Raw genomic sequence first — 26,611 nt, 5'->3', positions numbered from 1 at the left:
TCTTTAAGAAACATTCTTGTATGATAAGGTGGAGATTCTTCTAGAAGACTGGTTTTCACCCACTCATCTGCCGAATTCTGGCCCACGCTGCCCCACGTGGTCAAACATAGGTAATATGCAAACGTACAGTCAAAGGCATGCATTAAAGAATCTATATATCGAACCAAAGCTTGCTTCAGATTGGTCAATCTTAAACATGTAAAACTGCCCTTCACTTCCTCATGTCTGTCAGAGTACAGATTACAAAACCCTACACAGCTCAGTCACGACTCAGATGTTATTGTTTTGTGATCAGTGTAGGAACACTGTTTTGGGAGTTTTTATTACCCAGAGCTCTGTGTTCTGGTGTAAACCCTGCCTGACCGAGCCAATGTTAAAGACTGACGGACATCTGGTTAACAGTTAATGACATGAACCTCCCCACTGGGCTCATGTCACAGCTAACATATTCTCGAAACTGTGGTACAGGTGCTGTTTCTAGCACAAAAACTCTCCAAGAGACCAAATAATACTACATTATTAGTGTGTAGATGTCGGTTTAACAGCTCTGTGCCTGTTCCCACTCAGTTTATGACATTTACCCTTTTCCACCGACAGGGTGCTGGTGTCCATTCTGACCCAATCCACACATTTCCTTTGAAAAAAATAAAAAATGAGGTTCTAGGCTCTACAACCGCCCCTTAAATCTCAAACCAAGAAATGCTAATGTAATTTTTGTCTCACTTAACAGCCTATAATAATTGTAATTTCCCTGTCAATCAGAAATGAAATGATATAAATGAAGCCGATAATTTCAGCTTTGTTGTACTATGAATACTCTTGTACTCAGATTATTTTAAGTTAAACTAAAGTATTTAGCATAAGAAATGTTTATTCTGAACTAATTATTATACATTTGTATCTTTAATCATATTGCTTTTGCTGTTATTTTCTACAATAAGCACGCAAGCCGGTGCTTTACAGTAATTTTACCACAGTTAAAGGAGTTTTAGGCATTTTGCTTCTTGTAGTGTGCAGTCTATTGTGGTTTATTGCTTTAATTTAGAAATGTGGTATGTGTGAAATAATGAAATATATGTATATATATATATATATATATATATATATATTCTGTTATAAATGTTGTTATTAATAATTAATAGATTTCACATATTTAAAATGACTTCATTTACATCATAGCCAGCTCATGATAAAGATGCTGAATTTATGAATGGCAAAATTTGCTCTCAAAATTACTAAATGTGTGGTCACATTAACAAAATTTCCACCAATTTCCTGCATATCTATGATTGTAAATGTGACTGCACCTTAAAAGATGTAGAAGCACTATTTGTTCAAAGACAGGTTACAGTATAGTAACAGGTACATTATCATTCAGCTCTCAAGTCAGTGGAAATGAAGGCCAGTTGTAAAAGACATTCACTCATCGTTTTAACACATGCACCATTTCAATGAAAAAAAAAAAAGGGTGTAAGCAAGCTCTGTCAGGATGGTCCCTCGTCCTGTGGTTGTGGTAGGGTTAAAATGCTTCCATGTTACAGGAAGGTGTTGATCGCTCAGTGACTGAGGGATATCAATATAACATGTCATTTAACTCCAGCATTTCTCTTTGCCTGTCAGACACATTGTGACCGAGCAGGTGGGGTGCTTTGCCCAAGGCTGATGCTTCATGTTGTTTTGACAGCAATGAATCTCTCTCTCTGTCGTTATTACATCTATCATACTATCTGGACATCAATTCAACATGTGGCTCTAAAAGCAAAGCTCCTGTGCTACAGAGGGGGAAGGATCGTGATCAGAGGTCATGACTCTGGCTCTCTGGTGCCAAGCCCCAGCTGAGGATTGGGTTGACAGCAAGCTGACAGACTGTCAGATCACAGGAGTGCAGGCCGGTGTGATGGCACCTATGTGGAGAGGGACAGGAGACGGTTGTCACAGGCCTGCACTTATGGAAAACTCAAGATTTCTGCAGATTTAGAACATGTCTCAATCACAAAGTTGAAGACATCTCGAGTCCCTTGAGTTCCATTATTAAAGACCCCATGACACATACATAACAATTTTGACTCCTAAACATTAAACTTTTTGAATATGTTAACATTTAAAATGTACTTTCTTTTTAAAACAACCAAATATACTGACGACTCATCTTGCATATGTGGGCATATTCACATTTTTGTCAAATCAAAGAGCAGGGAGCCCAACCATGTTCCAGGAGATCTACCTTCCTGCAGTTTCAACATCAACCCAAAGCCAACACCTAACTAAGAATTTGAGGGGCACTTGATAATTACAGAAAGGTGTGTTAGAGTGAGAATGGAAATGAAATCTACAGGTAGGTAGATCTCTAGGAGCAGGATTGGGCACCCCTAGTCTAGAATCTGAATGTTCTTCCTCCTAATTCCAACAAATAAAGAAGTAAAACAAATGCACAACTTTTGAGATGCAAGTTAAATGATCAGACTAAATGAATAAAAAATATATAGATGCGTTTATTACCAATGTTTTGGCCAAACAGACTTCCTCCTATTTCCACTTGTCAACTAATCATGGTTGATGACTAATGTAAACTAAAGGATATTGTTTATATAAAAATAAAAATGGAGGATATATATAGACTGAACTTCCCATGTAAAAGGAAATTCGAAATACCACAGCAAACCGTATTCATCAAGTGATTCCAGGGTTTCTTTTCATATTTTGGAAAATTGTGTTCAGCTACAAATAAAAGTGTATCACTCCGAGCTCAACTGAACACATTTTATTGTTTTTAAACTCATTCCGCATAAACATTGGGAAAAAGGCAGCAGATTCCATCTGGCCCAAGTCATCAACTGACTACTCATGGACTGTTTGCCTCTTCATTTGAATGTGAAGACAAGTAAACGAGGCTAATATGGAGAGCGGATCGGGGTGAATACTTTCATATCTAAAGAACAGTAAATACAAGTACTCTCAGAGAGTGAGAGTGGGGAAAAACAAAGGGAGAAACCCAGAGAGCAGGAGCATGGTGGGTTGACTCCGCTAGATTATAGCTCTTAGCATTATTATGATAATCAGGGGTTGTATGGGTATTTTGGAGGTGGTAGCAGTCCCTCGGAGCAGGCTTTAGTCTAGCAGTTTACTACAGCGCATAATCACTGTCATTATCACCATATTCAACACTGTACGATATTATCCATTCAGTCAGATGTAAACAAAGCTTTTGACTAACATAACAAATCTTCCCACATTAACGCTCAGCTAGGAAAGCCATTCAAGAACATTTTGGTGAGATAAGCGGGAAAGGAGAGAGTTTTGTGGGAAGGCGAATGTGGAAGAAGGGTAGATGGGAAATAAAAAAAAATGAGCAAGGGCAGAAAATAGAGAGATGCACAAAACATGACGCACATCAGACGTCTCCAGGGATGGAGAGAGACAAGTAAACAGCCTCTCCCATGGGCCATTGCAGCAGGGTATAAGGGGGTAAAACAGCAGTGATGTGGTGCCAGGTGGGCAGAGGGCCATGAGTCTCCTAAGCTCTAAGAGCCAGTTCACAATGGTGTGTGACAATACATTCAAATGGTCAAACCTGCTGACCAGTTGAAGCTGGTCCTACTCATCAACATGGAAAATATTTGCAAGAAAATCAAGTAAAAAAAAATAAAGTTCAGGGCATTGCTATAAATAAAAGCAGATCATACATGCTTTGGGTAAATATAGGACCGGATGTACTAACCACCTGCTGGGCAGCACACCGGAAAACATACTGACCCTGTGTCAATCAGTACAATTTACCATACATGGATTGCACACACGTCCCCTTAGAAGACTTACAGGAGTGAGAAATAGAGAGAGAGTGCAGATGGTGCTTGGATTGAATGATAGCACATTGATTCACGATGCACAATGTTCTCCACATTTGACAGTAGGTGCAGAAGACCTGTGTACTGTAGTTTTGACTTCACCTCTTCCTCTGTCATTAAACATGGATACTCACTCCTGCTCTCTCTCTTTCTTACTATGGCTATGTTTGGAGTGGCATACTAGCTTATTACTGCGTAGTATTCAGTGTATTTTCTTTTCATCTTCAACTTCATCATGTTGGATCATTCAGTGAATGATATCCAATAAACATTGGAAACAGAAGTAATTTTTGGCAAATAAAACATCTTTACTTTTGGCAGTCCAATCCGATTAAAAAAAATAAATTACAGACAATATTTTAAGTTCATCCATCACATTGGAAATAAAAGGTAAAGTGAACTGCTTTGAATTACGGGATAAAATAATCTATACTGGCTGTATTCTGTTTCTACTGTTAATATTTCTTATTATGGCAGAAATAATAAGAGTACTATGCCATTCTGAATTCAGCCTCATTTACCATTCATTCTGGTGAAATGTATTAGGCAATTCGACAGAAAATCTGCATACTGTGCAAACAACACATAGTATATACTGAAGCTATGGTAAGCGTAGTATGCTAGTATGCTCTTCGAAATATAGCACACTCTCGTCACCCTCATATGCTCTGTATACAGAATGAGAACCACATTGAATAAAAGAATATGTGCATAAATAATCAAAACAGATGAATAAATATTAATAAATAAAACATCAGACATGAAAGACTTGACGATTAAGCAGACTTCAGAGGGACAGAGCACTCATGAATACCTCTCTTTTGTTCAATAGGCTATGCAACTCTTTTGCATATAGGGATTCTAAACCACAGAGGCCGTGTCTCCTTGGTCAGATGTTCCTGTCACTCAATGAATGGTAATTCAGTTTTGTTTTTGTTTTAAACCTCAGTTTCCATTGTAAATAACTGGCAAAAAACAACATTAAAAATACCTTTAACAAAGTCTTTTAGATGGAAGCTTATACTGAGCTCTTAGATAGATATAGATTTACTCTGCTTCCTGTTCTTCTAATGCGGGTCCATCAAACCCAGTAAAAATAGCCTCTGAGATCCATACTCACACACATACGTACTCTGGTTCGCAAGCTTCCAAAAGTTCATGTTCAGACATACGCATACAAATTGTAAATCAACTGTCACACCAGGTTCAGAAACAACAGCTGATATTGGTATGTAAAAACAGTCGAATACAATCTAGGGTTTGTGACTGAATCTTTTCTGAATGTGCCCCCCAAGTTTTTTTTGTTTGTTTGTTTGTTTTTTTCACCTAAATATATTCTATTCATCTAGTCATCTGATATCTATTACAACTTCCAGATAAAATATAACCAACACTACATTATGGCTGCTGTCAATCAACCCACAATGCACCAGTGCGCCACTGAGGCACAGTGTTTTCCCCTTTCATTCACGTCAAGCACTTCCTGTCTGGGAATGTTGAAGGTCAAACATTACCAACAATAGCTATGTTTCCATCACCCTTCTTTAATGCACATTTTGGATTATCGCATAAAGAAACACTGGCTGGAAAGATGTGCAGTAATTATAAAAAATGAGCTAAAAAAAAAAAAAAAAAAAATATGCGCACAACTGAGTAAGATTAACTTTTTATCCGATAAGAAAAAATGTGCATAAACTGATGTTAACGCATTTACACAATAAATTCCACCATGCGTATTGAAAAAGTCATGTGAAACAGGATAATTATACTAACCAGAGGACTGATCTTGTTCACAGCATCGTTGTTTTGGTCGTTCTGAAATGCCTGAAAGTCTGTCATCAAAGTATTTCTGTATAATTACGGTCTTACATGAATGCTTTCCCAAACAGCAGGCATCCACCTCTAAAAACAATGACCGCATTTATTGTGTTACATCTACTCTCACTCATAAGCTAAATAATTACATATGAAATTATTATATTCAGTGGCTTCTCCTAGTTTTCTTAGAGATATTTAGTGCCAGTTTATCAGGAAGTGATGATTTTGTTCTCTTTGACTTGTTGGATGGAAACAGTGCTTTATTCCGAATGTTTAATGCGATATTCCAGTTTTGAACATAAGGTAAATTCGCATATTTAGATGGAAACATAGCTAATGTAATGGGCTATATTACATAAAAATTGTGCCAGGATTGATCTAGTTTGTATGTAAAATCCTTCTCTTTCTGTCTCTCTCTCGCTGTCTCTTGGCAGACAATTATATTTCCTGGCACTGCGGTGCTCCAGGGCTGGACTGAACGAGGGCCGGAGAGAGCGAAAGAAAGAGAGAGGGAGAGACTGGCATGGTGTTTAGGTCACAAACTTCAAAACATCTTTATTTTCGATTTCTGTTGCAGTACAAGAACGTTTTTTTTTTCATAATATTTGATACTTTTTTGTTGCTTTTGTTCTTCTATGTACAGGAGACGAGTAGATTAAGACTTGCTTTCGCTTTTGTGTGGTTCTTATGTACAGAGGTCGGACTCGAAGAATGGCTGGAGCAGTAGCAAAAAAATTATTCTAGCCACAATAACACAGGTGATACAGCAACCTCCACCTACAACATCCATCAGTGATTCGGAGAGCAGTTTCAGTCCTTAATCCACCCTCCATCTGTGGATCTGAGATGAAACCCTATAGAGTTTTATTCATGAGCGGTCCCATGGACAAGGCTCAAATGACCCAGCTGATGATGGGTTGTGTCCTAATGTCCGCCCCTTTCCCAGTCTCTGTGGTTGTTCTATACAGAAGAGTCAGTTTAGAGACAGAAATAAAGGCAACTCCACTGAGGCAGCTTCCCACTACCTGTGTCTGAACAATAGTCCTAGTTTTCCTTTTTCATGAGCATATGTCACACTCTTAATGTTCAGTAACAAGCACTTCTGTGAGTGTGTGTGTGTGTGTGTGTGTGCGTAGATTCCAGTTTGTGTCCTGGCTCAAAAAACAGTTATTTTTGGCAACACTGAAGAGCTTTCAGAGAGATTTTTGTCACTTGTAGTACAATGGCATACCCCCATTTCCTCATGTAACAGCTCTCATCAAATAATGATGGAGAAAGACAGAGAAAGGAAAGTGAAGGTAAGGAGTTACGCAAATGCAACATTTTAAAGATAAGACTTGAAATAAAACACAGAAATAGAAGCCCAGTGTGATGTTTGACAATATTTTTGGAGCAGATAGAGCTGATGGCAGAGACGTCCACTGAGAGAAGGCAGATAGTTTCTCTATGTGTGTGTGTGTGTGTGAGGAGGGAGGAGAAAATGATGCTGATGAGAGGGCAGAGTGGTAACACAGCACTTCAGAGAGCCTGCTGCCATGGAGACAAACCTCTCTGATGCTCTCCCTGTTTAGGCTTTCCTTACCTCTTACTTCAAAACTAATGAAAGAGCAAAAAGGCAACCAGACATAAGGAGGGCGTCAGAAACAGGAGAGGAGTCCAACATCGCCATCGGCACTTTGCATCAGACCCTGTGGTGCTTTTCCTCCTCCACCTCTTCCTTGTAGTCACAGGCTTGTGACCAACTGCATCTGTCCATCTCCCTCACTATGAGGGGGCTCAGGGGCGGGGTGGGCTTCAGTGCTCGGTCTCCTAGGTGGAGCCTGGTAGAAGGTCTGCATGGGGGCTCCGCGGGAGCCTATGGCTGGCCGACCTGAGCTGTAGTACAGCTCCTCCGGAGGCTGGGCCGAACGTGGAACCACCTCTAGTGGCTCTGGGCTGCTGTCGGGGTAGGGTGAATCTCGCAGGTTGGTGATGCTGGTGTAGAGGGACTCAGGCGCAGGCGAATCGGGGGCTCCGTTGTGGCCCTGACCTGCTGCACTTTGGCCGCTGTGACCACTGTGGCCCAAACTCTCAGTCAGGTCGGCTGTGTAGCTTTCAGACTCCTCTGGGTCGCTCTGGTAGAGCACCGACTGGGCACGCTGCAGAAGCAGGGGCTCCTCCAGAGCCTTGTACAGCAGTTCCACGTCTTGCGGCGTGCGCTGACGTGCTTCTCTCGAACGAAAGTCTTCATTATCCTCTATGCCTATTGCCGGCTCTGCCCCACCTCTGCCCCGCCCCATTCCCATTTGACCGTGCCCTCTGACCAGGCTACCACACGTTCTGTCACTGCCCCCAGCCCCTCCACTGCCTCTGAGATTATTGTGCACAAGTTCAGATATGATCATCTTCTCGAACGCCGCTGCGTCCGAGAGGTTTCTCCGTATGTCACCGAGAGTTTCTGAACTACGGGGATTGAGTAGGGGAGGGGGGCTATCTCCACCTCCACCTCCCAGGAAGTCACAGCTGCCCCCAGGAGCTCCTGAACCCCCGACACTACGCAGAGAATAGCTGTTGTTGAAGTTCCCATTCAGAGGAAGCGTCTCCATGCCTCCATGATCTCGGTTCTTAGACAGTGTGCTCTCTGTTGAGAAAGCAAATGAGAGGTGGTAAGCAAATGAAAAAGGTGGAGGGAGAAGTGTGCACTTCATTACCTATTTTAATCAAGATGGGGATTCACAGTAACAGAATCCGGGATTAAATCAATAATAGTGAACACACTTTCCATCACAAGATTAATAGGTTTATGGACAGAGGCAATTTATTACAAGTGATGTAAATTGTGCACATAGAAGCAAGGCTTCACTGCATATGTGAAGAGGTTATCATTCTGCAAAATTAGTCTATAAAACACTGAAAATAGCCATAAGCCTGAAAGTGAAAAGAGTCTTACTTGGGTCACGGAAAGTTCCTGTGGATCCATGGTGAGGCCATGTGAGGGCAAAGTGAGAAAAAAGAAAGACAACAAAAGTGATCAATGATATGTTTCTACGTTGGGCTTTATATTAAACTGCCTTCTTTTTCTTGAATGTTAGCATAAACAAATGTCACACTTAGGAACTCTATTGTTGAAATACTGTATTGTTAAAAAACTGTAAAGACACAACAATGGAGAGCAATCGTCTCATTCACAATAACATACTGACTTAAAAATGTAGTAAGCTATTCTATCAGCTATAATCAAAAAGTAGTTAATTACAATGAATTACTTAAAGTGACAATTCTACCATCATTAATTCACCCTCATGTTGTTTCAAACTTGTCTGTCTATATTTAAAACAAAAAGATTGGGGCAGTGTCTGATTCTGTGGACTGAGGATCAGTATCTAACTCTTTTAGTCTTGGGAGTTGGGATCTTAGGAACAGCCCCTCATTTATTTGTTTGGGGAGTATGAAAATGGAGCTTTATTGTTTGGTTTTGGCACGATCCTTATTCGGAAAGATGTTATTCACACTTTAACCTCATAAAGCCAAGACCATGTTTATTTCACACGTTTGCGTGTACTGAACACAGGAGACGCATGGGGCGGCATAGACCAAGGCATGCGGGGGTTTAAATATTAATGCCCGGTATGATTTTAATCAATGCTCCTTTGTGCAGAGAGAGAGAGAGAGAGTAATTAGACATTCTAATGAGGCCCTCCTCCTACTTCCTCTCCATAAGCATTCTAAAAATGTCCTCAGCCGAGCAGTGTGGCGCACCGTCAGCCTGACACATTACACAGAGAGGGAACGTTTAAAATATTCAACAGAGACGCTGTCTTAAATTTCAACCCACTGACATGGGAACCACAGCTAACTTTCTCTCCCGCTGCCTTTCAATCGGCACACGAAGGAGAATGGTACGGCGAGAGAGTGAAGCCTGGGCCGTATGTGTGTGCGGCACGGACACAGCCATGCCGATACTCTGTGTCAAATCTCCAGGGAACGCTCTCATTTCTCGCCCCACTGTCAGTCACTCAACTTCAGCCCTAACTTTAATCGATGCTCTGGTCTATCTTTCCAGCAGGAGGGATTAAAAGGCTGGCCAGATGGTCAGTCCCTATCCGCCCCTCTGAATCACACTGACAGACCGACAGGGTGTAAACTCACACGCAGAGGGAGACGAACAGACCTACACACACACAGCATATGCACTAGAGTGCACTGATCACAGCACAGGAATACCATCGGTGACACCCACACACACTGTGGCAACTGCATATACAATAATACAGAGGATTTTTCTATTGCACAGAGGACATTCATAGCTAAAAAGTTAAATTAAGAAGTTACGTTTCTGAACTCAAATGTGTATGTATGTACAGTATGACTTTGTGTGTGTGTTATTAAATGGATCAAAAGTGAGAGTAAAGACATTTTCAGTATGTTAATAAAGGTTTCAATTTCAAAGAAATGCTGTTGTTTCGAACTTTATATTCTTCAAAGAATCCTGAAAAAATATATCACAGTTTCCACAAAAAAATATTAAGCAGCACAGTGGTTTTCAACATTGCTAATAATAAGAAATGTTTATTGAGCAGCAAATCAGCATATCAGAATCTTTGTTTCTCCTAAGAAATTTTAAGAAAAACATTCAAGGCAAGTTAGTGTGTGCAACATAAAGGGAACTACGAAATAGCTAACTTTGATCAATAAAATACTATTTTAAGTAACATTTTGGCAAATAAATAATTAAGATACTAAAGTGAAATCATTTGTGATTTTCTTTGCAATACGAACTGAAGTTGACCCACACTTACCAGTCGAGTTGAAGACTCCAGGTGAGGGTGGGGTAAACGTCTCAGCCAGCAGCGTGTTATAAGGAGAGGTTCCTGTACGGGTTTGCAGCACGGGGTTCGTCAGAAGATGGTTCCCCATTGTAGCTAAAGCAAAAGAAGAAAATTCTTCACATCATAAAAGTCATAACATTTTTATAAAATCCTACTTTATAAACGTTATTTAAGCATCAAGGCACTGAAGGCCATGTTACAGGTATGCTGTGAATATACACACTGCTATGAGGTCATGTAAAAAACAAAAAACAAAAACAAACTTTTTTGTATTCTATCTGTTTTCTTTTCATTTATTATACAATAAACAGGAGCAAAAAAGACCTCTAACACTAGCTTGCTCAATTCTTTTTCTATTCTGTTTACTTTTTATTTAATATTTCATTTAAAAGCCCTTGCTTTGTGTACTGCATTAAACTAACTGAGACTTGTTATAACACTATATCATTGCTCTTTTGTTGATTTTGATTGCTTCCATTGTCCACATTTGTAATTCGCTTTGGATAAAACCGTCATTTTAATGGGTAAATGTAAATGTAATGTTATGCCAATGGAGACTTCTGGCAAATGTTTACATTTGTAGCAAATTTTTATTAATAGATATGTATATTTGTTCACACTTTAGTTTTAGGACCAATTCTAACTATTGCCTATAACTATGACTCAGTAAACTCCTAATTTGCTGCTTATTAATAGTTATAGTAAGGTAGTTGTTAAGTTTATGTATGGAGTAAAGGATCGAAAATACGGTCAGGCACTTGCAAAGGGGGGTGCTTTGGGGGATTAAGCCCCTGCTGGTTTTCCAATATTGCCAAAAGTGCCCCTTTCTCAAAATGCATTTGAATTATAATAATATGACAATGTGTACAACAGTAACACATTTCTCAAAACTCCCAGTGACAGTTATGTTCAGGAGAGGGGTTAGGGCGTGGAACCTATGCTTGTTTTCTAAAAATCATAATGTAAGTTTTTCACAAACCTTTTGTTCAGAAAAGTGGCATACTTCTGCTAGTCACTGACATGTACATTAAGATAAATAGTCTGGTGTATAGGGGTATAAAAAGCTAATTCACATCAAACCTGTTAATGACCATGAGCATTCAGGAAGCAGGAACTATCCGTTTTAAAGGAATAATACATAATACGATAATAGAATGGCTATTTGCACTTTACTTGAAAAAAAAAATTAATTCCCCAATGTCGCTGTGTGATGCCGTAATGGTGTTTATATGCAGTGAAGCCGAAATGTATTTGAAGAGTAGTCGTGGGGTGTAATTCTATGCCTCACTGTCAGACGGAGTCATTGGGAGGGAAATGGTAATATTTGCTATTATGCAGTTTCAAAGAGCAGCCACTGAAATGTGGGTTCATTCCATAGTGAAATGTGAACACTTGCAGTAGACAAATGTGACTCAGACAAATGGAACATTCAGTATGGCCCATAATGCAGGCACAGAGCTGCAGCCTGGGGCTTTCAGAGAGAAATGCCATGAAATTAAAAAGAGGCCAGTATGACATCGAGTGGACTGAGGCAAAGTGCAACCTTGCGCTCTCGCCCCATCATCTATCAGAGAGGACCGCCTCAAGAATTAATTTTAGATGTGCGCTTGCTCACACTCGCCATTTTTACACACATACTACATACACACATTTCTTACCTCTTGCAGGAATGTTCCAGGTTTAATAAAAGTAAAGCTGTGCGATCAGCATTTGTGGCATAAGTTGATTCACACAGAAAATAATTCCAGCTCATTCCTCATTAAAGTCAGACACAATGTAGTAAACACACTGTTAAGCATACCAACAAGACTTAAACATGAAACTAGTGTGACCTGTTCCATCTGTCAACACAGCTGAAGCCCCACAGTACCGTTTAAGCTAGGTAAAAGATGAACTAAACATGATATGACTTGAGAAAACCTGTTCAATTTTAATATGCAATTTTCCAGCACTATTTTACATGCCGCAAACTCCACCCACAGACATTATGTCAATAGCACATAACCAAATGTTCATCATCCATCCGTTCAGATCAATGCCATTAATAGTTTCTAAAAGAGTCATAATTGCGTTCTGTATTAATCAACATTATGCCACAAATGCTGTCAATAGAGATTAATTTGTACCGAACCTTTGAACATTCCTTTAATTCCTGTAAATATCTCACTGGTGTGTGTTGTGTAAAATGTGAGGGGGAATCTAAGCCAGCGGGGGAGAGGTGGAGGTATGGCAGCGGCTCTTGGAAGCACAGAAAAGACTTCACATGGTGGAAAAGTGGGAAATGAGAGTAATAGGATATGAATCTGATAAAGACAGTCGTGTCCACATGCACAGGCCCTTTCATTACCCTCCATCTCTACTTCTGGCTGCCATTCACTCTTGTAACATCCCCAAATCTTCTCCCGCAGCACAAAACCCTGCCGTTTCCTCTCCACAGAATCAATTCTTCTTTTTTTGCAGCTATATGGTTTAGATCTGCCTTTCTGTATCGTACTTTCTCTCTCTCTCGCCTTGATTAAAGTCCCCGGAAAGCAACAATCGGCGCACTGCAGTGAGGATGCTACTGTCATTCTCCTCAATTAAAGTAATTACCCCCTGTTCATTTCGCCGGCTAATCACTTCATTAAAAACAAAATGGATAGAATTAGCATAAAGAGTGGCGGTTGATTTAGCTGCGGTTTCTCTGTCGTCGTCACACCGTCGTCAAACACTGATCCCTGGGATGATCTGAATGGTGGTGACGCCACACTCAGGATTTGGTGATGGAAACAGTCTGCCTCTCGCATTTTCTCTCTATTAACTGTCAATCTCTCTATCACTAAGTCTCCTTTTACAGTTCAGTGTTTAAGTGCTGAACGTAAATGTCAGATCATGAAAAATCTAACATCTGAGATTTCACTGTATTCTGAACTGAATATATATATTTCTCACAGCGAATGTCATGGCAGATGCCCAAATCCACATAAATGGAAAAATAATACTGTTTTCCATGGAGGAATGTAGTTTTAAAGAGTTTTTTTTAGGTGAGAATGTACAGAATGTGTTAAAGGGGGGGTGAAATGCTATTTCATGCATACTGAGTTTTTTACACTGTTAAAGAGTTGGATTCCCATGCTAAACATGGACAAAGTTTCAAAAATTAAGTTTTACGTTTGAAGGAGTATTTCTGTTCCAAAAATACTCCTTCCGGTTTGTCACAAGTTTCGGAAAGTTTTTTCGAGTATGGCTCTGTGTGACGTTAGATGGAGTGGAATTTCCTTATATGGGTGCTAAGGGCACTTCTGCCGGAAGAGCACGTGCTCCCGTATAGCAGAGCACTGAGAGCACAACAGACGTTCACTGATCAGAGCGAGAGCGTCGCAAAATGTCACAAAAGGAGTGTGTTTTTGGTTGCCAGGGCAAGACAACCCTGCACAGATTACCAAAGAAAAAGATTAACATGATATTGAGTGACAACGAGCATTTCACCCCCCCTTTAATAAATAATTGTATTGAGAATGTGAGAACTTTTTTAGACTTCAAATATGCAGTTGGTTAATAGGATAATGTCTATTTGAAAATTAGCTTTGACACTTTCAGATATTTGAGCTTCAGGGCATCAGTGTCCTTTCTGCGCTCATGAACCCGCCAAGAGCAGCCTCACCTCAGCCAGATCGGCTGGAATTTGCCGCTGGCTCTGATATCTCTATAATCGTTAAACATGAGATATAATTTGTTTTGGGTAATTCTAACAGGCAGTCTTTGGTTTTATTAATCTATTATTTGTTCCAGAGCAAATAAGTTTTGGCTGAGGGCAAAATTTCATCACATTATATTTTATGTAGCTTTAAAGTGTTAGTTCATCCAAAAATGAAAATTATTTCATTAATGACTCCCCCTGAATAAATTCGTAATTTTCTTTTTCTTTTTGGACCAAAATGTATTTTCAATGCTTCAACAACTTCTTACTGACCCTCTGATGTCACATGGACTACTTTAATAATCTTTTTATTACCTTTCTGGACATGGACAGTAGACCGTACACACATTTTCAATGGAGGGACAGAAAGCTTTTGGACTAAATCTAAGATATCTTAAACTGTGTGCTGAAGACGAACAGAGATCTTGAGGGTTTGGAACGACATGAGGGTCATTAATGACATAATTTTCATTTTTGTATGAACTAACCCTTTAATGCTGTATTTCAGAGAGCTGACTTTGCACTTTTGACTGAACTGTGTAGCAACTTTTATGATGGCTGTTGTTGTTGTTTATTATTCGATAAATACTATTTTATAATCATAGTAGTATTTAGTATAGGGAAACTGTGTGTGTTCGTGATGCTGATTTTTGTGACATTGTTCAACCATTAGATGACGACAAGAGACTGTTTTACGAGTCAACCGTAAAGCATTTATTTTGAAAGAGACTGAAACGGAAGTTCTTTTTACTTTCAACAACAATTTGTTAGACGCAGTTAACAAATGCATTGAGCAGCACTATCATCAGAAATCACCCTTAACAGATGAAAGGACGGTACGACAAAGATAACCCTTTCCTCAGCAGACATTCAGACTAATGTTTTATTGTGAATATGAGATTGAGCTGAAGAATGAATGCTGTATCAGATGCAGGTAATCACCAGTGTTAGAAAGTAGCTAGCTACAAGTAGCGGCGCTACTAGCTAACTACATTTTCCAGCAAGTAGTGATGTAGCGCAACCAAACGCTACATTCTGTTTTGCGTTCTGACGAGTCACAAGCCTGTAAATGCACTGAGGCAGCGCATGCAGTGACTTCTTCTGACTAGATCACAAACTAAATTTGATCATTACCACCATCTGTTGTGCTATCACAAATCGTGCGGCTTTACAGTCTGTTCCACGACAAGAGTTTGTCTGATGATATTGCAAAGGATATACAGGAATGGACATTTCACATTAATCAAATGTAATTTATGTGAAACAAAGATTAAAATGCCTACAGCTGAATCACAGCCGTGCCGATATACATCCATATCTCACGTCTGTGATATTGCTCATAAATATATATATATATATATATATATATATATATATATATATATATATATATATATATATATATTAGGGGTGTAACGGTTCACAAAATTCACGGTTCGGTTCGATACGATACACTGATGTCACGGTTCGGTTCGGTTCGGTTCGATACGTTTTAGATACAGCAAAATGTAAAAACATCTCAACTTTTCAGAATGCCGCAAGCGCACCGCGGGTCATGTGACAAGAACTAACCAATCAGCTTCATCCTTTCCCGTAACAACGTTGAGAGCTCAGCCAAGATGAAGGATCAGCTGATCATAGTTGTATATGGATTGCAATTTTGAAATAAATTTAGTAGCAGCGCTACTGCAAGCGATTTTTAGAGCTGCAAATCCATTTATCCTTCGCTGAAATTTCCGCGTCTCATGGAGAGAGCACGTCATTGTTGCTTAGCAAAGACAGACGCCTCAGGAGCGCTTCTGCCCGAGCGCTTTGGAAAGGAGGAGAAAGACGCGCTTAGCGTTTTCCATGCGTTTTTAGGCACGATATGTGAACGGCCCCTAAGGCGCTCGCTCTCTCAGCACGCGCTGAAGGCTCGTTGCAAAATGTCGAATGCCTTTAACAGACCAGAAATATAAGATCCTAAAATAACCAACAGGTCTGGTGTTTGGGTTGGATTCCCTGTAAGCTATAGTTTCTAAATGCTGCAGGGATAGTTTGCTGCGTGCATGTTTCTCCTTTTTTTCGTCTTTTCCCAGATAGTACTGACGCATATATCCCAGATATTCCCGCTGGTGTTTTTTTTTTTTTTTTTTTTTATTCCCGCTGGTGTACCCTGTCATGTTGCAGATGCGACATACCGTTGTTTTTTTATCCACCACTCTCTTGCCATCACCATTATAGCTTAAAGGGAATCCAAAGTGCACCCAAACACCAGACCTGTTGGTTATTGGAGGATCTTCTCATTTCTAGTCTGTTAAACGCATTGGCTATTTTGCAACGAGCCTTCAGCGCGTACTGAGTGAGCGAGCGCCAGCTGAGTAGCCTAACATCCCTTACGAAAATTAACCATGGTTTTACTACAAATGAAACCAAAAAACCATGGTTACTGTAGTTAAACCATGGTAACCACAAACTAACCATGGTTTTGCTATATTAACCATAGTTTAACAATGGTATTTGTAGTAAATCTGTGGTTTTACAAATGGCAGTCAATACGCCAAAAAACCATGGGTTACTACAGTTTTACTATAATAAAACCATGGTTATTTTTCGTAAGGGATAAACATATAAGATGGTGTTTTTTTCTTCTTCGGGAGTGTCAGGGGCGTTGCCTGTTACGTTGTTTGGGTTATTGGGCTACCTTGTTGAACGCATATCATTATATTTCTCTCTCTCTCTTTTTTTTTTTTTCAAATATAATTAATTACTCCAACGAACCGTTCGGTATACATAATGCGTACCGCGTACCGAACCGAAAGCGTCGTACCGAACGGTTCAATACGAATACGCGTATCGTTACACCCCTAATATATATATATATAGACGGTTCAATCATATTATCATTAATAGAAGAAAGTGCAGAATGCAATTTGGCGGAATAAGTCCCACGCTATAAATAAAAGTGCCAATCGCCAATTGGTAAAATCACAGAAGCTTTGATTCCCATAAAGACATTATTGTCCTGAGGCCTGATATTGCATATGCACATTGGCTGGACTGAACTGAAAATATATGATTTTTAATACTATTTAAGTGTAAGAAACTACATTTATGGGACCTTTCATATCAGATTTTACTGATAACGCTACATTATGTAGTTTAAATGTGAATTTTTACCAGCAGTTTTTAAGAATTTGGCATTTTGAGTAGATAGGACTTTAAAATTTGAATCATTACCACCATCTGTTGTGCTATCACAAATCGTGCGGCTTTACAGTCTGTTCCACGACAAGAGTTTGTCTGATGATATTGCAAAGGATATACAGGAATGGACATTTCACATTAATCAAATGTAATTTATGTGAAACAAAGATTAAAATGCCTACAGCTGAATCACAGCCGTGTCGATATACAGACATATCTCACGTCTGTGATATTGCTCATAAATATATAAATATATATATATATATATATATATATATATATATATATATATATATATATATATATATATATATATATATATATATATATATATATAGAGGGTTCACTCATATTATCATTAATAGAAGAAAGTGCAGAATGCAATTTGGCGGAATAAGTCCCATGCTATAAATAAAAGTGCCAATCGCCAATTGGTAAAATCACAGAAGCTTTGGTTCCCATAAAGACATTATTGTCCTGAGGCCTGATATTGCATATGCACATTGGCTGGACTGAACTGAAAATATATGATTTTTAATACTATTTAAGTGTAAGAAACTGTCATTGTCACTGTCATCAAAAAATGTCCATTTAAGCACAGACACATATATACAGATGGGCTCTGGTGCATGATGGGAAATTTTAAGGCAGAAGGTGGGTCTCACCACGGTTGAGAGTTGGAGTGCTGTTGATGTCTCCTGCCATGAAGGATGACTCTGTCTGTTTTCGCACTGTGTCGTTCCACATACGACGAATTCGACTCTGAAACAGATGAGCGGGGTAAGTTGGTATGTGGAATATAACAGCAGTTTATAAATAGCAATGCTGTCAGTGTGCATGCATGTCACCTGTCTGTGTACCGCTGCATGACGTGCCTGGCTGCCGGTGTAGTAGCGGTTATTGGCACGAAGGGCAGAATTCTTCAGCGATCCATGAGAGCTCGTAGTGGAGGTGCGACTGCAGCAGTAAGAATGACGCAGGCACTTGCTGTACTCCTTATGCACCTAAACACAAAAACACATTTACACTTAAGCAATTACTGTAGGTAAAACAACTAATCTACATGAAAACATTATGTAATGTTTCAGACACATAACTGCATATCAACTGCAATCAAATAAAATTGCATTGTAGTTTATATGTATAGTAAATGCAATTAGCTTAATTTTAAAATGCTTTCAACCCACTTAGTAGGACTTAAGTACATCTTTATATGTAATTTTAAAATGACATTATCTTTGAAATATGAAATGAACTGCTGAATTTACAGACAAGCTTTGGATCTTTACATATAATACAAACTTTGTCATGTATTTATAAATACATGTTTACAATGATGAAGTTGCAATTTTTAATATTTGAATGCAATTTTAAGTTCATTTAAAAATATATTAACTTTGTATGTCATATAAATTATAATCAAGTACTTTATACATGCTTTAGTTTGTTAGCCAACACATCAAAATAAGTGTATTTCTTTAAAGCATGGGAAAATATTACAAATAAAAAAACATTTTCAATGTACTTTAATGCAAAATGTTTCATTTGAAATTATTAAAGCATTTTTTTAAAGTGTACTCAAGTATACTTACAAACACATTCGTGAAAGTGTCTCTCTTTAAGTACACTTAAGTGCCTTAAGTTCCCGAATACATAATAGTAAAAATTCCTGTCCTGCATTTATTGTCTGATTCGATAAGTGATATCGGTCACAATAAGGTCACAATAGGAAAATAAAATTTGGTTGCAATTTCTGATTCATTTCTTTTCCAGTATTATTAGTTGTGTTTTGTATAAATGTATTTGTTTAATGCCATCACCATAAACATGGTCTCTTACTGTGTCAGATAAAAAAAAAAAAAAGCTCTAATTGAAAAAAATAATGATTTCATTAGATTATACATTTTTGAAACACATTATACATTTAATAATGTATTACTTTGTTGTAAAGTCTCAGTGCATTTAACTACTTTTTGTTAATAGCTCAGATAGCCTGACTGCTGTTTAACTACCTTATACAGTAAGTAGCTTGGAAAGCTAGAGTTTCAAAACTACTTCCTCAACACAGGGCTCAACCAATGTCATGTGTTTGGGGCGGGGCTTTATTTAGACAAACAATGGAAGATGGAGTGCTTGAAAACCTGTTCGAAAACAATCATAAAAAACTAATCATATAAAACTAATAATATCATGGTACAGATGAATCCTAACCCAAAGCTATTCCTAAAAGATTATTTTTAACTTTTCTTAACTTGTGATGACAACCATCTTTGTCTTTTTTCCATATTTAGGTGACTTCTTAAGGAAATTTTGCAGCAAATGTTTCCCCAAAGTATTATCTGGGTATTAAACATTAATGGCACTGACCTTTTTCTGTAGAGCGCAGTGAAAGATGAATATGAACATGCCCTGGAAGGCATTAAAGGTAGTAAAAAGATATGCCATGATGACGGTGTTCTCATTGATGAAGAGGAGGCCGAAGGCCCAGGTCAGACCCAAGAGGAAGAGCAGTGCGATAGCCCCCAGAGCCCAGGACCTGAAGGAGAACATGCACACGTTCACAATAAATATACAATAAAAACAATGCATATTTTTGGCGGTGGAAGACTCTCACTTAATGTTATCCAGACGACTGGAGTCGGGTTTGAGGGCGGAAGAATTACGGATCATCTTGTGGAGTGTTATCATGAGGAACACCAGGTTTAACTAAAGGTCAAAGGTAAGAGAACAGAAAAATGGAACTTAAAGACTCCACGAAAACAAAACTTTTCCCCTTCATTCTGACACAAATGAAAGCCAATTGGCTATTTAAAAACGATAAGCCTTTTAGAAAATATCTACACAGGAAAAAGAATTAAAACACAGCTTTCTTCCTAAAAATGAGCCTCATTCATACAACATAAGCAGAATTTCCGTGTAAATAGTTAGAAGTAGAAATTGTTCTAGCTTAAATTACTGCAATAAAACTCAGCCATTTACATGTGAATGGTGATATGAACATTTATACAAAAATGCACTTGGTTCTTGTTGGATGAGAGATCCAATGCAAGGAAGAGAAAAACTTACAGAAAAACAAAAAACTTTTGTTTTTCTCACAAACTAATAAAAACAAAAACAGTGCTAAGGCATTAGTAAAATATGTTATAATTACAAAACTGTCAGCAAGTTCCCATATCTAAACCTAATCTAAGATCCACACTCATATAAAGCTTATAACAGCTAAAACATAGTCGTCAGCAGCAACAGATCCATAGGTGAACAAAAGTGCTTTGTTTGATATGACTAGCGCAGCACTTTTCAGGGAGGAAAAAAAAGAACAAATTCTGTGAGCAAAGCAGAGAGAGCACTGAATGTTTGGAGAGAACAATACCATGATTATGAAGGACACAGGGCCAATAAAACTCCAGATGAAGTAGTTATCCACCCTCAACCAGCACCTACACACAAAACACACATGCGATAACTTCATCAGTAACATTTTACTATTCAAAGAATGATCACTTCATTACAGGCAAAACTGCATATGCATTTTATGAAGTAGCACAGTGTTGATCATCGATTTCTTTTAAATAATTGAGATATCTTAAAATATTATTACTATAGAGATGACAATGCATTTTTTGGCATAAAAACAAGCTAATAAAAGAGCAATAAAAGTCTAGTTGAAGGTTAAGCTCAGTTTTTTAATCATTAGCACACTGAGTCAGCATCTAATTTTCTGCACTGTAGTCAACATTCAAAAGTCTGCAGCTGTGCTATTTTTCCACAGTCGCACACACATAAACACAGACCAACACACGCTTGCATGGACACAAACACGAGGAGCAACACACACTCACACATGCAGTAATCAGCTTAGTTAAAGGTGCTGTAAGCGATTCTCTTTCAAGCACACGTGTCATTGTCTCACTATAGGATTGGCTGGATGACATGACATTCCGTCAGGAAGTGGCTCCCTCCCCTAGGTATAAAAAGGAGCGACGCAACGTCATCATGACATTCAAAAAACTCTTCTCGCAATCCATCCCCAGCTCATTGTTAGGGTCATTAAGTACTGCAACTATGACTGTAGCAATGCAGACTACCCTAGTTAGGGAGGGAGATCTGCAGCTTTGTTGGCCTCAGCTCTAATAGTCATTCCTTTAGCGAGACTATTTATGAGAGAGTTTCAACGCTGGGTAGCCTCTCTGAGACTGGACCCATGATGGCACTCCCGGAGGAGAGTGAGAGTGAAAACAGCTGTAGTCTTGGCACTGCGTCATTGGCGTCAGCCGTGCTTTCTGGTGTAAGGTGTACCTGTGTTTGTTATCCAGGCCAGGAAGGTCAAAACAACGGATGCATCGTTGTCCAGCTGGGGGGCCATTTCACAAGGTCAGGGCAGTGAATGGGAGATGGGGTCACCATCTGAGCCACTGTCACATAAACTATTTGGAAATGCTGTCCTGTCTTTCTAAAGTTGAATCATTTTCTTCCTTTTCTGAAAGGACCTCATGTTCTCGTGAGAATGGACAACACTACAGTTGTGGCTTACATAAACAGACAGTGAGATCTCAGATCACTTCCCTTACACATTTTGGCATGCAAACTGATTTTGTGAAACGATGCTTGTCTTTTATCCCTGATGGCAATGCACATACAGGGCATCATGAGCCGGGGTGCAGATCTGCTGTCCAGGGAAAATCCATGGTGCCATGGTCCCTGCCCCTTCACAAAGATCTGCTGTCACAGGCAAGGGGGGATATTTTTCATCCTCATACAGATGGCCGGCACTGTGGGCCTAGCCGGTGAGTGGCTAAATATTAATGTGGCTGGTCTGCCACACAGTGTCCTCAGAACTATACAGAATTCTAGGACCGTGTCCACTCAGTCACTCTATGAATGTAAATGGGGTGTGTTTAAGCGTTGGTGCACGGCTCGACACATAATCACCTTTCAGTGTCCGGTGGCAGTTATTCTATATTTTCTGCAGGATTTGATAGATCAGGGTTAAGCAATTTCAACCATAAAGGTGTTTCTGGCCGTGATATCTGCCTTGTCATGTAGGTTTTGATAACAAAACTTTTGGGCAGCACCCTTTGGTATGCAGGCTTATGAAGGGTGCGCATCGTGTTTTACCAGTTTCAAAACTGATTTATTTTTCATGGGATCTGGTTCTCATGCTTAATGCACTTTCTGTGACTCCATTTGAGCCACTGGACAAGACTTAAAATTATTGTTGTTTAAGATGGCTTTTGAAACCTTATCCTGCTTTTATGCTCAAGGTGGTCAATTCTATAATACCTCTTGAGTTAAAGGGTTAGTTCAGTGTGCTTATTTTGAATTTAACGCAATGTCATGTCTCCCAGCCAATCGGTGCTGGTGTACTGGAATTGGGCTTCTTAAGAACCGGTGTTACGCCAGTAACCTATCATTTGGTTAACTTCCGTTAAATTAGACCATGCCTTCTAAAAAAAAAAAAAAATTCCACAGCCAACCCAATGTTAGCATACAGAAAGAGTACAAATTAGGATTCCCACACTTTTGACCAATGAATTTATATACCTTTTAACCATAACTTTTGTTGTTGTTGTTTATTACAATTCAATAATTAATAGTATTATTTTAGGCATTTTAAAACAAAAGATAGATAGATAGATAGATAGATAGATAGATAGATAGATAGATAGATAGATAGATAGATAGATAGATAGATAGATAGATAGATAGATAGACAGACAGACACCTTTAAATAAATAAACAAATATAATATTTTAAAAGTAAAAGTCATTACAGGAATTTCCATAACTTTTTAAGATTTTATTTATTAGATTATAAACTTCCTAAAATTGACAGGTTTTCCATGACCATGGAAACCTTACATAAGATTATTTTTCCAATATAATGTTAAAAATAGTGTGTGATGCAGCTTTAAAATGTGTTCATGTAAAGTGAATTATGACAGCAGGACCTGTCATATAAATTAGTGCTATTCCAAAAAAAAAAAAAAAAGGCTTTTGCATCATCCTTAAAGGGGGGGTGAAATGCTATTTCATGCATACTGAGTTTTTTACACTGTTAAAGAGTTGGATTCCCATGCTAAACATGGACAAAGTTTCAAAAATTAAGTTGTACGTTTGAAGGAGTATTTCTGTTCCAAAAATACTCCTTCCGGTTAGTCACAAGTTTCGGAAAGTTTTTTTCGAGTATGGCTCTGTGTGACGTTAGATGGAGCGGAATTTCCTTATATGGGTCCTGAGGACACTTCTGCCGGAAGAGCGCGCGCTCCCGTATAGCAGAGCAGAGAGAGGCTGTGCACAGACAATCACTCATCAGATTCAGAGCGAGAGCTTCGCGAAATGTCACAAAAGGAGCGTGTTTTTGGTTGACAGGACAAGACAACCTTGCACAGATTACCAAAGAAAAAACAGCATTAAGGGACCAGTGAGTGGAGTTTATTTTTACAGAGCACCAACGGAGTTGTGCAAGTGTTTGTGTTTGTTCCCTGCATTTCTAAAATGCTTGTTTTACAAACAAAGCCCAGTTTGACGACGGATTTGCGTATCGTTTATTTCTTAAGGATGATGCAATCCCAACGAAAAAGGATCACGATCGTGTGTTGGAACCGCAGGCGGTGAGTAAAACTGCTTAAAATATCTCTGCCTCCTTGTTAGTGCGTCCGCCTCCCATCGGAGACCCGGGTTCGAGCCCCGCTCGGAGCGAGTCGTTGCTGCTGCTGCTCTCGTTCAGTTTCAGCCTTCACAGCTGTCACAGCTTCCAAACGCTCTCAACGCAAAAGCCTACTGGCGCTCGTGATTCTTTAGCTCCGCCCACACGTCACGCCTCCAGGCGCTCGTGTTTTTCCGGGAAAAATCGGTACAGACTATCTTTCTCTTATGAATATAATAAAACTAAATACTTTTTGGAGTTATGAAGGACGCAGTACTACTCTATAGGTACTCAAGATTAACAGGATATTGAGTGAAAACGAGCATTTCACCCCCCCCCCCCTTTAACTGAGTTCATTTATTATTCACATGATGACCTTCGTTAGGCCAGGATAAAATGACAGCGACCAATCTCCAACTGAACTCCAAAATACATAATACCAGTATACGTTTCCTAGTGAAAGATAATACTGCACTATATGGAATTTAAACTTGTTTAAAGAGGGGATCAGAAATCAGCAGCCATTGCAAGTAGACCGCTTCACACGTACGCTTTCTTTGTCCCGTAGCTGCGGTAATCAATGGCTGCTGAGATGCCCACCACCAGGGCGGGAAAGCAGTAGCCACATAGGTAGTAGTACTTCTTTCGGGAATATTCGCTCTCAAAGACCTCCACCAGCATCAGGTACAACTGGATTCCCTCTAGACACATCCAGGAGAACGCAGCCAGGAAAAAGAAATGCAGCAGGCCCGCAAAAATTGGGCATGCAATCTATTCGGACAAAAAGATGAAAGAGGGGTTAGTGAGAAACGTATTAGAAAAAGTAAATTACATTTACTCACCTTCATGATTTTTTTTTTTTTCAAAACAGTATGACTTTTTTTCAACTGTGGAACATAAAACAACATATTTGGAAGAATGTAACTAAACATGTTGGGTGACCATTGACACCGTTTGCACAAAAAACTTAAAAAGTCAATGGTATGCTAAACTGTCTGGTTACCAACATTCTTCAAAATATGTTCAGTCATAATTTATTTTTTGGGCTTGGGGTGGACAACCCCATTAGGTCTGGTCCACTTTGCACTTTATTTTGGTCCAGAAGCACTTACTTAGACAGGAAGAGACCCTCTGACTGACATGTGAATTACAGATTGTTTTTATGTTAGTATAAAACTCTGTCCTCTAACACTTTAAAAAAACTAAATAAATGCATGATGATAACCACATATGAAAGCGTTTTATTTTACTGGGCTGCAGTGTGAAGGAAAATAAAATGTATCTGGCACATAAAAGGACTTCCTGCTGAAGTATCTTCCAATCGACTGGCTGAATGAATGCACAGCAAATCAGTACGCATATCACATAATATTATTAATATTCATGACTCAAGTCATGCTTGGCACAGTTTGTGCACTGAGCCTGACGGGGGAAGTAAATTAAGTTTAGCTGTTAAGTTTTAGGCTGAATAAAGACATTTTTATGACTTGTATATATTTTATAGTGACTGATGTTTCTGGAAAGTTTGGTTTTCAAGCTTTCAAATCATATCTTGTGTAAGTATCCATGGCAACTTGGCAACTATACTTGCAAAGAGAGGCTGATGAGATCCATAATGCAGCCCCCACACTTTACATATTGTTTCTAGGCCCCAGCAAAGCGGAAGATACAGATCTGTTTGTGGATTTATCATTTACTTGTTAAGTGCCTCATTAAAAGTCTTGTAAAATTATTTTGATTTCCAGCATTTGAACACAGCCTGAACTCAGGACGATGCATTAAATCAGCCAATCAGATGACAGAACTGCTTTCAGCGGGAAACTTTTGGTGTCAATTGACTGATGTGAAAGGCATCACAATTTGAATCATCGAGAAACGAATATGTCACAATATCCTAATCATTTTAAAACGTGTCCATGCTAATTTACATTTCGGAAGAGAGCTGTATGATATATTGATTACGCATTTAATCAGCTGCTCTTGAATCTGATAACACAGAAGAGCTGTCACTTAATAGTATAATTTTCGCTCTGAACTCAACTTAAAATCATTCACAGTGTTTAATGTTTTAATCGGTTGTTCTTCTCTTCAGAAGGGTTGTTTCACTAGGGTTTTCATGTTTGGTTGACTGACTAAAACAAACCTCATCAACATCAACTATCAAAAGATATGCTTCCAGTTGTCAATGTAAAACTTAAGTTAATGCTCAAAGAGCACCACAATGGGTAGTACTGTTTTAGTTGGCCAACCAAAAAAAAAAAAAAAGAAGAAGATGAATCCATCCCTAGCAGACTATTTTGTCAGTACTAATTTGGCCACAATTTGTCGAGACAAATTTTGAAAATCCTAAAATTCCTTTGATCCTAAGCCAAAATATGGAGTCTTAGATCACTAGTTTGACATATTCACCGACAACCGATTAAATCCTAATCTAATTTAAAACTAATCTAATTAATGTTGCTTGGTTCAAAATCAAAATTACATGCCAAAGAATCAACAGAAAAAGGAGCAGCTGGTTAAATGCGCAGAATCAACAAATAATAATTAATAAAAGTTGCACAATGTTGCCTGGAGACATTTTTTGTAGAAAGTCAGAGTGGACATGTTTTCACAAGCTCCAAAAATGTTAT

The 26,611-nt window shown here is 38.8% G+C and overlaps 1 protein-coding gene across 2 annotated transcripts in view; it reads right to left on the bottom strand.

Annotated features, from left to right (window-relative positions):
- Positions 1-2,154: 2,154 nt before the first annotated feature.
- adgrl1a (adhesion G protein-coupled receptor L1a) overlaps positions 2,155-26,611 on the bottom strand; it is a 149,076-nt gene continuing 124,619 nt past the window's right edge. For both annotated transcript variants that reach the window (XM_026215329.1, XM_026215336.1), the window contains 9 exons: positions 24,532-24,752; positions 20,707-20,773; positions 19,951-20,042; positions 19,704-19,872; positions 18,185-18,340; positions 18,002-18,098; positions 10,442-10,564; positions 8,593-8,610; positions 2,155-8,283 (listed from right to left, as the gene is read on the bottom strand). In XM_026215329.1, coding sequence (XP_026071114.1) covers positions 7,388-8,283; positions 8,593-8,610; positions 10,442-10,564; positions 18,002-18,098; positions 18,185-18,340; positions 19,704-19,872; positions 19,951-20,042; positions 20,707-20,773; positions 24,532-24,752 — 1,839 coding nt within the window. In that variant the 3' untranslated portion in view covers positions 2,155-7,387. The remainder of the gene's footprint in view (positions 8,284-8,592; positions 8,611-10,441; positions 10,565-18,001; positions 18,099-18,184; positions 18,341-19,703; positions 19,873-19,950; positions 20,043-20,706; positions 20,774-24,531; positions 24,753-26,611) is intronic.

Source organism: Carassius auratus, chromosome 3 (genome assembly GCF_003368295.1).
Source record: "Carassius auratus strain Wakin chromosome 3, ASM336829v1, whole genome shotgun sequence".
Lineage (NCBI taxonomy): Eukaryota > Metazoa > Chordata > Actinopteri > Cypriniformes > Cyprinidae > Carassius > Carassius auratus.
This window is presented reverse-complemented; position numbering and strand designations above follow the sequence as displayed.